This window comes from Apostichopus japonicus, chromosome 3 (assembly GCF_037975245.1).
Source record: "Apostichopus japonicus isolate 1M-3 chromosome 3, ASM3797524v1, whole genome shotgun sequence".
Classification (NCBI taxonomy): domain Eukaryota; kingdom Metazoa; phylum Echinodermata; class Holothuroidea; order Aspidochirotida; family Stichopodidae; genus Apostichopus; species Apostichopus japonicus.
The window spans coordinates 5,553,794-5,568,952 of record NC_092563.1 but is presented as its reverse complement, the minus strand read 5'-3'; the positions used below and the strand labels follow the sequence as shown (position 1 = coordinate 5,568,952).

Below are 15,159 nucleotides of genomic sequence, written 5' to 3'. Positions count from 1 at the left end.
TGGAACGCGAACAGGGCAACAATATTTTGTTGTTTAAACTAAGTTTGTTGCTGTCTAAACTACAGTTGTTGCTGCTATTTTACCATGTTGCTGTTTTTCGAAGATGTCTAAACTTACGTTGATGTCTAAAGTCACGTTGATGACTAAACGCGCGTTAATGTCTAAAAGTCACGTTGATTTCTAAACTTACGGTTGATGCCTAAACTCACGTTGATGTCTAAACTCACGTTGATGTCTACACTTTCGTTGCTATCTAAAGTTCCGTTGTTGTAAAACATTGTGAACGAACATCATTCTTTCTTTTCAACAAATTATAACAATCAACCGCAAGTTGCTTCCATGCAGAGCTAACAACATATCTATTACAGTGATTTTCATGCTAAATACAGCCAATGATGTTTTCTCAAATTTCCCGCGATTTGTTTGGTTTATAGTCCCGTACCCATTGTCCACAAACATGCTTGCACCTTCAGTGCTCAATGAACGCAAAGTATGATGGTTTGGGTACACGTTGTCAGTCCGACACGTTTTCAGTCCGAAAATAAAATCCACGTTTTTAGTCCGAAAAAACGAGTTTTCAGTCCGACACGTTTTCAGTCCGAAAATAAAATCCACGTTCTCAGTCCGAAAAAACGAGTTTTCAGTCCGACACTTTTTCAGTCCGAAAATAAAATACACGTTTTCAGTCCGAAAATAAAATACACGTTTTCAGTCCGACACGTTTTCAGTCGGAGCTTAAATATATACTGTTCATTATCCCTATATATATATATATATATATATATATATATATATATATATATGACTCATAATTGACAAATAAGGAGTAAAGTTTTAGAAAATATATTGGAATTTTCGGTCCTCCAGGGACCTTCGTCAGCAATACTTGGCAGTCGAATGAAAAGTACAAAATGTAACACAATGAAAGTTAGACGCTAGGTAAGTGTAAATTGCATTGATGGAATTAGAACCAAATAAACCATGACTATACAGGAAGCGGATTAAGGAGCAAAGAACGGATTACATATTTTGTAGAACTGATAGTTGTTTAGGTGTCCCAAGTCTTTGTTGAGGCCGGTGATGTGAGACTTAATAAAAAGATTCAATCGATTTCTTTACTACCAGTTCGGGCTGTCACTGTTTATTGGTGATATTATGGCATTAAAACTGCATGCCTTCATTCCCCAACTGAAAACGTGAATCTCATTTTCGGACTGAAAACGTGTATTTCATTTTCGGACTGAAAACGTGTATTTCATTTTCGGACTGAAAACGTGTATTTCATTTTCGGACTGAAAACGTGTATTTTATTTTCGGACTGAAAACTTGTCGGACTGAAAACTTGTCGGACTGAAAACTTGTCGGACTGAGGGGTGTACCCCGATGGTTTAACTATGGAACGCGAAAAGGGGAAAAATCGTTAACGTCCTGATTTGTATAGCAACAACCGTGTAAATGTCGTTAACAACCTGATTTGTCGAACAAAATCACGTTATTAACGATATTTATTTGATAGTTACTACAACCCCGAGGACGTTGGTAACGATATTGTTAACGTAATATTTGAATAATTTTTTTTTATCACAGAAAGTTATGAGTTGAGACAATCTATGAATTTTGCGGGAAGCTACCACAACATATCATGATACTGAAAAGGACTTTTCATCTCACAGTATGTTTTGTTCTCTCCGTATTGAGAGTTGATAATGTAAAATGTGCATTCATACCACAGTAACTTCTTCGTTTCAAACTTGCGTAAATTTTCGCGGTCCCGTTGACCACTTGCTTCAATTCATGATTCTGGCGCAACATTCGTGTGTATAAACTACTGTATTCATACACATAGGCGTAAGTGCGCAATTTGATGGGGGGGGGGGGGCTGTAACGACTTGCCCGAAAAATATAACCAAATTTTTCATGTTAATGTACATATCATATAGGTATGCATCGGTTATTACATCGCATGCCAATTACATACAATCATTTGCCGTGTTATAACCCTTCCATATTGGTTAGAATTTTTGGGATCGAGGGACGAAAACTTTTGTCTCTAGTAATAATTATTACTGTCACTCGTTTCACTTGATTGCCGACATTAACAACATATCCAGACATCATTTAATGGTTCAAATAAATAAGTTTTAAGTGCATGTATTTTATGCTGGCATTTTGTCTGGGCACTCGTTTTACTTGATTCCCGACATTCACAGCGTATATGCATAGCCTATAACATTTTAAAGTTGTTTACCGTGCAGCCTCCTATTGGTATGAGGCGTAATGATGTTATCTGATAGGCTGGCGGTGGGAGATACGGTAGCTTATAAAACAAGGTTTCCACAATTTGGCGTCTGGTGACTCCAAAGGACCTTTAACCTCAATAAAATCTTTTAATGAACGTGTTACAATTACATACTAAATATGAGATTCGTCCAACCTTCCCTTCTTGAGTTATCGTGTTTACAAGGTTTTCACAATTTGACCTCTAGTGACCCAAATGGACTTGGACCCCTATTATTTTTGATGGAGGTGTGTATAGCCACGTACAGTAGACTGACCTGTGTTTATAATACCTTAGTGTTACTGTATCAAAATGGTGGTTCGGGCTATTTATATTGTAACAGCTAGTTCTGCTTATATTACAACAAGCAGAAATCTAGTGCACTGAAGTCATCGAAACCTCAATGCATTTTGCATTCTGGTTTACATTACCCGATTGAGCAATTTTGAACAGCGCAGATGTCAACAACGTAAGTTTAGACAACGACGTAAATTTAGACAACAGAAGTTTAGACATCAACGTAAGTTTGAGCAACAACGTGGTAAAACAGCAGCTCACAACTTAAGTTTAGACAACAACAAACTTAGTTTAGACAACGAAATATGTTTCCATTTTCGCGTTCCATAGACAGGAAGCCATTTTCTAAACATGGTTCTGAATTTACTTCACTTTCTTCACGGCTGGGTGAGTTTAATGGTTACCCGCAACGCAATTCAGTAGGGGTAGTAAAAACATATTCACCACACGATATTCGAGGTAAAAATAAATAACAAATAAGGCAAAGTACATTTACCTAAAAATGTTGTCTTGTCCAAAGACGAATCAGAAATGGAATATTTCTACGTGTTAATTACGGGGGTTACTGTAAGCAGGAACCTGTGGTTTCTTGTGTGTTTTTTTTTACCAAGGAGCTATTTCGTAAAATATAGCTCTATGGTTCGACCTTCGTAACTGTCTAAGTCACTGTTAGCATCAGTGTTTAAACAGTACATTGTATATCTTGCAACGCTGTCTCTCTGTACTATGAGTATCTATTGCCTCTGATTGGTCAGCAAATCCTCATTACCTCATTCTAAAAACTGTTCTAAAAATGGATTCTTCTTTACAATTTAATATAATTATACATTTTCCCAAAAAGGACGAAACCGATCGTGAAGTGGAATTTGTCTTGTGTGATGATCTTTATTAGTTCAAATCAATTTAATATACACATATATAGATATAGATATATATATATATATATATATATATATATAGAGATTTCGAGTTGGTTAGCATCATGTTTGATCTCTTGAGTAAGGCAAAATATGTCACCAAAAACAGAACTAGTATTATTCGATACAGGTGACAAACGCCTACAGTGGAATTACGACCTTCCTTACCGGTTTCGAACCTCTGGACATACAATCAGCGTCCATAGCCTAGTGGTTAGGGCGTCCGCGTACAGAGCGGAAGGCCCGGGTTCGAATCCCGGTGGAGGCTGGAAGTTATTCACTGTTCTTGATTTTCCAACTCATTACGATTTTCATTTATATATATATATATATATATATCTATATCTATATATATATACACATATATATACATATAAATATATAGTTTATGACCACCTGCAAGCATGTAAACAAATGTTCTCTGTCCAGATTCAACGAGTAGGTTTCTTTCAGGGGTATCGGTCCATATCGTGTTTTCGTTCTATGTGAGTTCACTGAGCTGCACTGTATCTAAGTGTATGCAGTCTTGTATTGTATCGCCTGATGAGTGGATATATTCACGAAACTCTTGAGTAGCGAAGCAATGAATTGCTAGTCTGGAATATGCTCTATTTGTAATGCTCAGCAAAATGCTTAGAGCCTGTCGTTGATGTACCTGACATCTTTATTACCGTACTTAGTGTTTTAACATACACACACAAACACATATATTTATATACATATATATATATATATATATCATATATATATATATATATATACATACACAAATATATATATGATAGTTTACTTCATTATTTGATTATTCAAATTATTATATATTACTATTTTAGTGCACACAGTACACACAAATCAAACCACACAGTGCAAAGTTGTTAACACATTGTGATATCTTGATTTACCGTATATACAACACAAATGTATCTACGAGGCTACAACTATTGGCAGTTGTCCAATATGGCCATTCTATTAATACCAAAATAACAAACAATCACTGCAATGTGTTTAGTTAAATTTACATTTCAAAGCTCTTTCTCACAAAACTAATTTTGTTTACATATATTTTAACCAATTAAGACTCTATGGTATGACGAAATCGAAATTTCAAAATTCTTAAAGGTCATTATGAATGCAAAATTTGATCAAAATATTAAAGGTCATATCAATCTTGGTCCCTAATTCTAGAATAAACTTGCTAAAGTTATCAAGAGTAATTTCCTGGAGGTTTTCTGACCCTTTCCATTATTCGAAGACATTCACAAATACCGAAATAGAGAGGAATGTGTCCGCGGGGTGGAAAAAAAATCTAGTTTATGGCTATAATTTTATTTTGGAATGGTAACACGACTGGCCATTATTTCTTTGCCCTTACAAGGCATATTTAATTCCAAACTGATGACCGTTTAAAGTATTTCATATTTTCAACGTCTATGCCGGAGTATAGGTCACGTGGGTTATGGCGTAGGTCACGTGGGTAATGTGTCCTAAGCTCTTTGAAGAAGAGTGAAAGTCGTCAGTAGTTTTGCCAAATGTAATTGGTCACTATATTGTTCAAACTTCATCAAGCATGTTAATTACTGCAATGCCACAATGCTCAAAACATTTGACTTGTTTGAGGGCATTCTGAAACACTCCCCAATGTACGAGAATTAATTTGAAAAGTGACAAAATCCAAGAAAGTAACTGTCGATAACTTTTTGGCAATTTGCAATACCTTTACATAAAGGAGGTATTTTTTTTTTTTTTTTTTTTTTTAGTAATTTTATCTCAGTCACGTGTATTAGTGAAACCCTGTCTTTCATTACCGTAATAAGATATTTATGGAAAATTTAGAGAAAAACCTTTTGGAGTAAAATGACCAAATTTATGGTTGCAAACGTTATCTACCATAGGCTATGAGTGACGACATGGGATATTTATATCTAACGTATCATTTTATCGCGAAACGAAAAAAAAAATAGGTCAAAATAAAGGCAAACAAAAAACAAAGGAAGTTTGCACGTGACTTTAGTATATACATACAGAAGACCGGAACATTGAAAACGGTGTGTGGTTCGCTCTCTTTCCAATGAATAGGTCTAGGCGCAAGCATTATTATTGACAAATGCCTTTTCGTCGAAAAACAGCCTTTTTGTGTATGAACCAGTCTTTGTCATACACGAATGCTTCCTGATACTCACCGTATCCATCGATTTGTCAACATATCTCTAGACAATATTGATAGTGAGCTTGCGTGAATAAAACTTAACGGATGTTATGAGGGTTGGCTTCCTATGGTATATATTGATCAGCACGGAGCTGATTAAAACACAATTTATCACCTGTAACCAAAAAGTAGAGGTTAGAGAATCTACAATCTGAGAGAATTGAAAATAAAAAGACAGACAGACAGAAAGAGGGACAGACAGACAGACAGATAGAGAGAGAGTTAGAGAACACAACATTGCAACCATGATGGGCGGTAAGTTATTCTTTGATTTGTTTCTGATATTGTCATTTTTGGGGAGATGGGGGGGGGGAGGGGGACAGGTGTGAGGCTTGCGGAACGTACCGTATCTATATGTATCTAACATAAATAGGTTAGGTCCTACCTTTACCTTATATATTAAGGAATTAAATACATTTCTTGAGATGTTCTTTATGTTCAGTTGGCATATATACTATACGCCTCAGCCTATCGTATGCAGGCGATCTCATATACCACGAATGTCGACAATAGTAAACCACATTTTGCTAATATCGCAATCCGGGCATAACCTGAAGCTTTTTAAGGTTTAGTAGTAAGACAAGAATTAAGGGACAATTGACCGTTATTGTCGACCTGTGCATGCTGTACCCAGCTATAGTCGAACGAAACAAAATGCGTTCTTTTTATTTGATAGACAAATAAACTTGTTGATCTCAGAGTTTAGTGTCGCACGGTGTACAACAAAGTACTTCCCATGGTTACAAACAATAGACTATTTACGTACGCTTATATAGTTAGGAATCGAACATGTATGAAACATTAGATGATTCAAACTTACTGTTTGTCTGATCGGATCTAAATTAAAGTGATGGGCAGTTGTAAGTTAATTAAGAATTGTTTTTAGACATTGTTACGCTATACAAGGCTCGTCAATAAAGATTGTATCTACGTGATTCTATTTCAAGTAAAAGTGGACGGAAGGAGGGGGAGGTGGGGAGGGGAGGGGGGTACGGGAAATTCCTTTGATTTGTTTTTGATAATCTATAGTATATTAATTATGCTTCGAAGAATATGTACAGTTTATACAGTATTTACTGAATATAAACCATACGTTGATTGACTGCCTGCATGACTGATCTTTAGTATAGTACGATATAAACACCATATAGGCTACAGGCATATGTAAGATTAAGGTCTATAAACGCGCGTGAACAATCCGTGAAGGATAAAAAATGGCCTTTGTCACACCACAAAAGGTACGGCTCCGGTGAACAGAAATCTCAACTTTAACCGTCTGTAATTCGAATTCCTGGTTACAAAAGCCACGAAACTGGCTAATGAAAACACGTACCTTAGGCTAGTTGATCCTTATTATGTATATTCTGTGTAGAAGAAGGTCGCCCTTCCTATTGTAAGTGAGAGTACTATAGAGACGACATTCTACACATGTCACAAATACACAGAGCTGTTCTTTTTGATACTTACCACACCGTTGATCGAGGCATTGAAATTGCTATAGCTTTCATGATCGGTGGATCATTGTAAATTCTTGGCAGCCATGTTTGTTCTATTATTTTCAATTGTTGTTGTGGTTTGCTCGATTGCAGTTATAACATCTCGGCGGAGGAAGCGTTTAACTGGTCCAGAAGATGAAAACGCGAAGCCGTTACCAGAGGGGCCCCCTGGATACCCCTTACTCGGTCACTTGCATCTCTTCAGGGGACGAGCTGTCCCGAATGTTTTTCAAATGATAAACGACTGGGCGAAAGACTACGGCAAAATATATCCCCTGAAATTTGGACCAAAAACCATGTATATCTTGAACGGTTATGATTGCATCGATGAGGTTTTCAATCACCCGGACGTCGACGGGCGCAGCCAATCGCACACATTTGCGGCAGCTCTTGGTGAAGGAAAAGGTACGTGTTGTCATATATTCTATAAATGGTTACTCATTCAGGACAACGGAGTGACTTTCTATGTTGCTCTCAAAGATCATAAAAAAGGTGGCCTTAAAGAACAAAAATTAATTCAACCAATTTGACAAAGTTTCATAGGAATTCCCATTAATGTCGCATATGCATAAATCACACAAACACACACCCACACAAAGTTATCCTCATTTGGTAACACATATCTAAAAGATATCCCATCTTGGTTTTTGCAACTTTAAAGAGTGGCCAGTTCATACCGGCTCTATACATTAAATGACATATGTAAATCGCCAATGTCATTACTCTGACAAATATGGACCGAAGTATAACTTCTGGTCTGATCACGGACTTGCGCATTAGTACCCTAGCTGTTTCATACCTGTAATCTCGCTGACCAGTAACTATATTTGTGTCGAATTGGAAGCTTTCGTCTTTTGAAGTTTTTTTCATTCTAACTAATGAAAACGATGGTTTTCCGTCGAGTTCTGACTAACAGAAGACAATCTGAGGAAGTCTATATTGCAGCGGAAGTTTCTTTTTGAAGGGTCAGTTCAATGTCAAAACGGAAGGCCATTTTAAGTCGATTTTCACTCCATGGGTGTTATCACTATCGATCTTATAAAAATCCTCAAAACTGACTTATAGGATTAGTACACGTACGCCACTATACTAAAAGAATTCCTACATATTATCGACTTTTCCATCAACCAGGAGTTTTGGATATAATAGTTTGATCAATTCTACTGATAAAGCTCATTCGATGGTTCACTTATTTCTTTCAAATCATCCTGAAAGTTCGCCTTCATTTCTAAGACTATAGTTATGATGTTATACAATTTCTCTCCGAACTGCTATAAGTGTTACATTATGCATGCTGCGATATCTAACGGACTTCGCTGATTTACGCGCAAATACTTCAAGCAGACATAGTAAATCCCAGCCATCATTATTAGTCTAGGCCTATGTGGTAGAGGTAACTGTTATTCACAAAGTCCCCAAATAGCTGAGCAAACAAAGTTGATGTTTCTGCACAAGATCGAAAGACTTGACGAAGTCTAAATATGACATCATCGAGCCGCATGTTCAGTATTTTGATCTATTGTTTGTTCTTTATTGATTACAATGTTTAGTTTCTGCTATGGAGATTTTGGAGTTTTTGCAGATGCTGAAGTAAAACAATTTTGAAGCTTTTAAAATGACCTACAATGATATAGTATTGGTTTCAGTGTCAATTTCACTGCTAACAGTTTTATCCTATTTGGGCGACTTGTTCTTCACAAGAAACTGACGTCGTTATAAGCGAAAGCTAATGGTTGGGTTTGTGTATCATTTTCAGTCTTCTGAAGTATACTGTGTGCCCTTCAGTCGATGGAGGCTTATACTTGCCATAAGAAGCACATTTACGAGGGACAGAACATCGTTACTTGTCCATCATGAACAATTATTTTAAAGTTATGTTATGACGACGCCATACAATATTAATTCAAACGTGAGACTATATATGTCAACTAATTTGTCGGACAAATTAAGTAAGGCAACGACGTAGTTGACCAGGTTTGAACTGACCTGGATTGCGTTAGGAAAGAAATTTGTGTGTTTTCCTTATTCTAATTATAGTGAATGCAGTTTCCTGATTACATGTAGCAGGATATGTGGTCGATTCCTATCATCTTTTTTTTGGCATTAAATGCGAGATACACATGCTGCGTGCAATGTTAAAATACTTCCTTGACTGTTTGAGGGGTATGCAATGCCTGCTCGGACTAACATGCATAGCCTGCAAATCAAAAAGTGACAAGAATGACTATATTCACGATTTGGTACGAAGTCATGTAGAATTGACTTAGCTCCACTTCGTATTTAAGTTTATGTACCACGGGTTGGGATGGGGTAAGAGGACGGGACAGGAGGGGTTAAAGAGCGGTATAAGACGCGTTTCTACTTACGGAAATGATTTTCTGACGCGATTGAATAGGTCCACTGCAATTTAAGAGTCCCTCTGTATCTGGGTGCGTGCCTGGGTGCGTCCCTTTCTGTGTGGCTGGATGCGTGCCTGGATGCGTGCCTGGGTGCGTGCGTGCGTGCGTGCGTGCATGGGTGTGCTTGTTGGTGTGAGATTAAGAGGCGAGTCGAGTAAGAGGAATGGTAAACTTAAAAAAGGGAACCTGTCTTTGGAGGGGTAACTGCTTGTTTTATTTTTATAAAGACATTAATGAAATAGTCTGTATTTCAGTCAGAAGTAACCATAGTGATTCTCTATTTTCCCCCTACCCTGCAGGTCCCGCCTCCGCATCAGGAAAATCTTGGTCTTGCCAAAGGCATTACGCAATAGGTTTTTTCAAAAAGGCGTCAGAATATTTAGACCAAGCTGTCGCGGATGAAACAAAGATAATCGTGCAAAGGTTAACTGACCAATCACAGGACTCGATAGATATTCAACGGGACCTCTACCGACCAGCTTTGTACAACATCCTTACTAAGATAACTTTCGGAAAGAGGCTCGATTACTCTAGCGAAGATTTTAAGGTTTTAGTTGAAGCCATGGATACTGTCTTCACACAACACGGTCCAGCTACGTTATACTACTCACTCAACTTACCGTTTGGATCACCGGCGGAAATCAAGAGAAAACTTTCAGGGTTCAAGGTTTTGATCAACAAGTTGATCAAAGAACGCAAACATTACTTGGCTAATGAGTCCGCGACGCCATCTTGTTATATCGATGGCTATTTGCTTATGCAACAAAATAACAGTGAGTCCCTGGGACATCATCACTTCACTGATGATAACCTAGTCATGGCAGCCTTTGAAATGTTCCTAGGTGGCACTAATGTACCAAAAAACTTACTTTCATCGGTTTTGGTTTATCTTATAAATAACCCGAAAGTTCAGGTTAAATGTCAAACTGAAATCGACAGCGTTCTTGGGAAATCCTCTCCGACATATGAAGACCGAAATCGCTTACCTTACTTGCAAGCAACGGTCGCGGAATGTGCGAGGCTAGCGAATGTCACGCCATTGGGCGTTCCGAGAGTCGCTACTAAAGACGTCTCCTTCCAAGGCTACCGATTTCCTACTGGAACTACCTTTATGTCAAATCTTAACAGTATCATGATGGATCCACAAATATTCCCGGAACCAGAAAAACTGAAACCAGAGAGGTTCTTAGACGCCGAGGGAAAATATCACAGACCAAAAGAATTGATTCCGCTTGGAATGGGTAAGAAATGTTATCCTTCTTGTGAACCATGTCTGTACACGGCTTTTCCGCGCATAAGCTCCAATTCAGACGGCTGGGGGAGGGGTGGAGACTGAAGTGGGGGGGGGGGGGAGGTGGTACGTCGAAACCCATGAACCGGAAGCCAGTTCGAACTAACTTAGTACTCCTCGACCATGTGCAGATCAATAAGTCACCCTTTCACGAGCCCCGCATTCTACCCTGGACCGACTCTGCAAATTCATACGTATACTTTGCCATGGATTCATCTATTCGTATTTTATATTCTATCATTGTCTCATGCAGTTTGATCTCATCAACAGCCCTATATGTAAATATTATCTTTCTTTGTCCTGTCCACAGGTATGCGTTCCTGTATTGGTGAACAATTAGCGTGGAGGGAGCTTTTTGTGATAACGTGCAGTGTCTTGCAGAAATTTACCTTGAAAACACCCGATGGTCATGAAACGCCCTCAGTCACTACTGGTACTACCGGTGTAGCGCGATCACCTTTACCGTTCAGAGTCCGCGTAACGGAAAGATAAAATCGAAATCGCTGTAACACCCCAAGAAATGTTCCTATCGTCTATAGATAATACTTACTGGTGAATACAGAACATATGAACCATATAAAGAGTAACGGATTTCCTGGTTTGAACAACTATACTTGCAGTATATCGACACGGGATGCGGATTTCTCGTAATGTTTCAGAAGGAAATGGCCTAATCACAAACATTAATATAAGGCCTGAATCTTTGTTGTTATCTGTAAATGACATGAAAAACGCCGAATCCACGGAGAGTCCCTTCCGCTATCCCGCCCCCCCCCCCCACTCTGGTCTGCTTAGCCACTCTCACGTATCCTTTTCAAATGTATTAACGGACCATGAGTCCGTCAGTGTGGCCAATCTGAGGTACATGGCACAGCTGACATATAACCCACGTGACCTATGCCGTCATAGACACACGACCTACACATAGGCTATTCAAGCTATACGCAATATCTATGGGTCTCTATACATCACGGGCATATTTTGAAGCTTTTAAATAACTTACAAGCAAGGTCATCAGCTTTGCCTCCAAAAATATGCTAGAAAGCAAACTAGTCACTTATATGATCCAAATTCCAAAATTTCATTTAACAGTCTCACAATCAAGACAGTTTTTCCCCCTTCCGGTCGGTGGGCATTTAATTTTTCTAATTTAAAAGCTGTCAATTATCTTGGAAATTATGCGGAGGATCAGAGAAACCACAGTAAAGTACTTTTAAGAACTTCTAACAATCTTGGTCTGCATAAATGTGGGTGGTGAGTTTAATCAATGACCACATTTGCAACGTGTTGCACCAATATTGACTCTTGCAATCATAAGAGACAATGAAATATTTGTTATAATCGTTCGGTGGTTTCCTTTTTCATTGGGTGAAAAGACACTTGACCTTTAATTACTCATCCGTTCAGTCAGATACAAGGTCTTTTACGATACGATTAATTCTTCAAAATCCTTGGTCACTCAAAATGCAAACGATAGTCATAGTCACGTTCACACTTCCGACCGGGAGTTTTTACGGTGAATAAAAGGAAGACCTGTTGAAACCTTCATAAAAAAACACAATTCCAGTTCCGGGTTTTGTCGAACCTGTTCGGTTGACCGATCGTGATAACGCAATTCCGAATACAAATATACGTTTGATTCGCCTTCTTGTCGCCTGAAAGAAATGGCTGACAGTTTGTTCTCAAGTACTAGTAGTGATTTTGCGATTTTACCATGTAAGTGTATCGGTATGAGTGTTTTTTTTGTTTGTAATATCTATATCAATTGATAAACTAGCATACATGATATTTCGAAAATTGAACTAAAAATTTGCATGCAATTTACCAGAAATATCACAAAACAGATTTGTTAGATTTTCTTGATCCGTCTCATCGTATAATCAGAAATTTACTGGCAAATTGATGAGGAATCGTTTTGAAACTAGAGAAAATTGAAAAAGTATACAGATGTGACTATACTTTGTAAATGATATTTGGTTCAATTGGATGAATGTGTCAAGCCTTCAAATCAAACCTGCACAGTTTAATTCCAACTGGAACAGGTCCTATCAATGTTTGATTAATTATAGACCTCATTCACCTATGTATTACGTTACCTTTAGATTGCATTCACTTATGTATTACGTTACCTTAAAGGATTGGTTCAGGTGTCTGACATGTCTAGCTTGTATGAAAGAGCTTAAAAAGACAAATAGAATAGTGAAGAAACTACCATGATAGCATTCTCTGTTAAGGAGATATCACACTTTGAAGATTTCAAAATTTCTTTGCAAATGACTGGTGTAGAAAGACTAACTGTAAGGGTGTGATGTCACATCCTCACTTCCTTAACATGTGTCAATATATTTCATTAAAAAATAATTACATTTTTTTCTTCACAAATCTAAAAAAATATAATCAAACATTCTTCAGATGTTAAATCTCAAATACTTCCCTTGACACATATATGAGATCTCCTGACGTATCTTTTGGTTGTAAGTCATAAAATCTTACAAAATATTTTAATAAAATAACAAAGACTTTTCAGGAATGTGAGGATATGACGTCACAGCTAGTCTGGTTTCAGCAGTTTCTACACAATCAGATAGAACTTTAAACTTGAATATCTCCTAAACGGAAAAAGATATTGGAATAATTTCTTCACTATTGGGTTTCTTTTATTGTCCTCTTTCATATAAGATAAACATTTGTGACACCTGAACCAATCCTTTAAGAGTTCATTCACCTATGTATTATGTTACCTTTAGATTTCATTCATCTATGTATTTATGCTACCTCTAGAGTTCATTCACCTACATTCTGTGTTACCTGAATAGTTAATGCACTTATGTTTTGCGTCAGTATGTAACTATGGATGTAATTATTCATTATGCGTATGTATGTATTTATTACATTTATGTTTATCAATTATTTATTCATTAATTTGAACTAAAAATGTGCATGTAATTTACCAGAAATATCACGATACATATTTGTTAGATTTTATGAACCCGTCTCATTGTATAAATCAGATATTTACTGGCAAATTGATGAGAAATCGTTTTGAAACTAGAGAAAATTGAAAATGACTACTTTTTAAATTATATTTGGTTCAATTGTGTGTATGTGTGTGTGCGTGTGTCTGTATATATATATATATATATATATATATATATATATTTATGTATGTTATATGTATGTGTGTGTATGTTTGTGTATCCATGCATGTCAGTATGGAATTATGCATGTAATTATTCATTATGCGTATATATATATATTTATGTTTATCAATTATTTATTCATTAATTTAAATATTATTTAATCAAAGGGGCTATGCATGCTTCTAGAAGAAAATAAAAATTGACCATTGCACACTATAAGTTGTACGCGGTGACGTCTTTCTAATCGAGCCTATATGTAAACTAACTTTATACCTAAAGTTACTCAAACACATGTGAAATTATGTATATTTATTTTCAATCCCATGTTATTTACATTGAAGCCCTGTCAAAGCAATATGTACTACGTTCGATGTTATACTTTCATATTCAACATCCCCCTCCAAAACACAAAAAAACAAGAAAGGATGGTATTAACCTTACAGATAAGACTTTACGTGGTATTAGCGAGGTACTTACATAACTATGACCTCCATAGGTACACATCATCGGTATAAACCCGGGCATCATCATTGTAATATCACAATAAGCGGTGGCAATATGTACTACTTGCGATGTTATTCTTTCATATTCAACATCCCCCCCTAAACACAAAATACCCAGAAAGGATGATATTAACCTAACAGCTAAAGACTTTACGTGGTATTAGCGAGGTACTTACATAACTATGACGTCCATAGATACACATCATCGGTATAAACCCGGGCATCATCATTGTTACATCACAATAAGCGGTGGAAAATACCTGGCAAGCGTTAGCCTATGAGAGAAGGTGATCCTTCAAAAATTTTTATAGTGTGACAAGTGATGTATCGCAGGTACCACATCGCGCTTAAATTAATTTAACCCTATCCCCACCCCCACCCCTCCCACCCCAAAAAACAACAACACACAATTGTGTTGCGACACGAACATTGCTACCATGATGTTAGTCGAGTACGAAAATACCAACATCCGGTGAGATCACGGTAGCCATTGTTTGCTTTCCGGTATCGGTCTGTCGTCAATTTCCAAGAACTGAACGGTGATTATCAGTTCATTTGGCTGCAGTCCAAAGAGTTTCTGGTTCGACGAGTGGCAGGGAAGGGTGGCGAAGTAACTAAACTCCCAAAATGAT

At 37.2% G+C, this 15,159-nt stretch overlaps 1 protein-coding gene and 1 non-coding gene across 2 annotated transcripts; both read left to right on the top strand.

Moving 5' to 3' along the window:
* Nucleotides 1-3,688: 3,688 nt before the first annotated feature.
* On the top strand, nt 3,689-3,760 carry Trnac-aca (transfer RNA cysteine (anticodon ACA)). Its single transcript has one exon. It is a non-coding gene; the product is annotated as a tRNA-Cys (tRNA).
* A 1,915-nt stretch (nt 3,761-5,675) lies between these two features.
* LOC139961283 (cytochrome P450 2B12-like) lies at nt 5,676-14,243 on the top strand. The gene is made up of 4 exons (XM_071960399.1): nt 5,676-5,953; nt 7,288-7,599; nt 9,893-10,834; nt 11,195-14,243. Exons 1-4 carry the CDS (start codon nt 5,944-5,946, stop codon nt 11,374-11,376), a joined length of 1,446 nt encoding a protein of 481 aa, XP_071816500.1. The 5' UTR covers nt 5,676-5,943; the 3' UTR covers nt 11,377-14,243.
* Nucleotides 14,244-15,159: the final 916 nt, after the last annotated feature.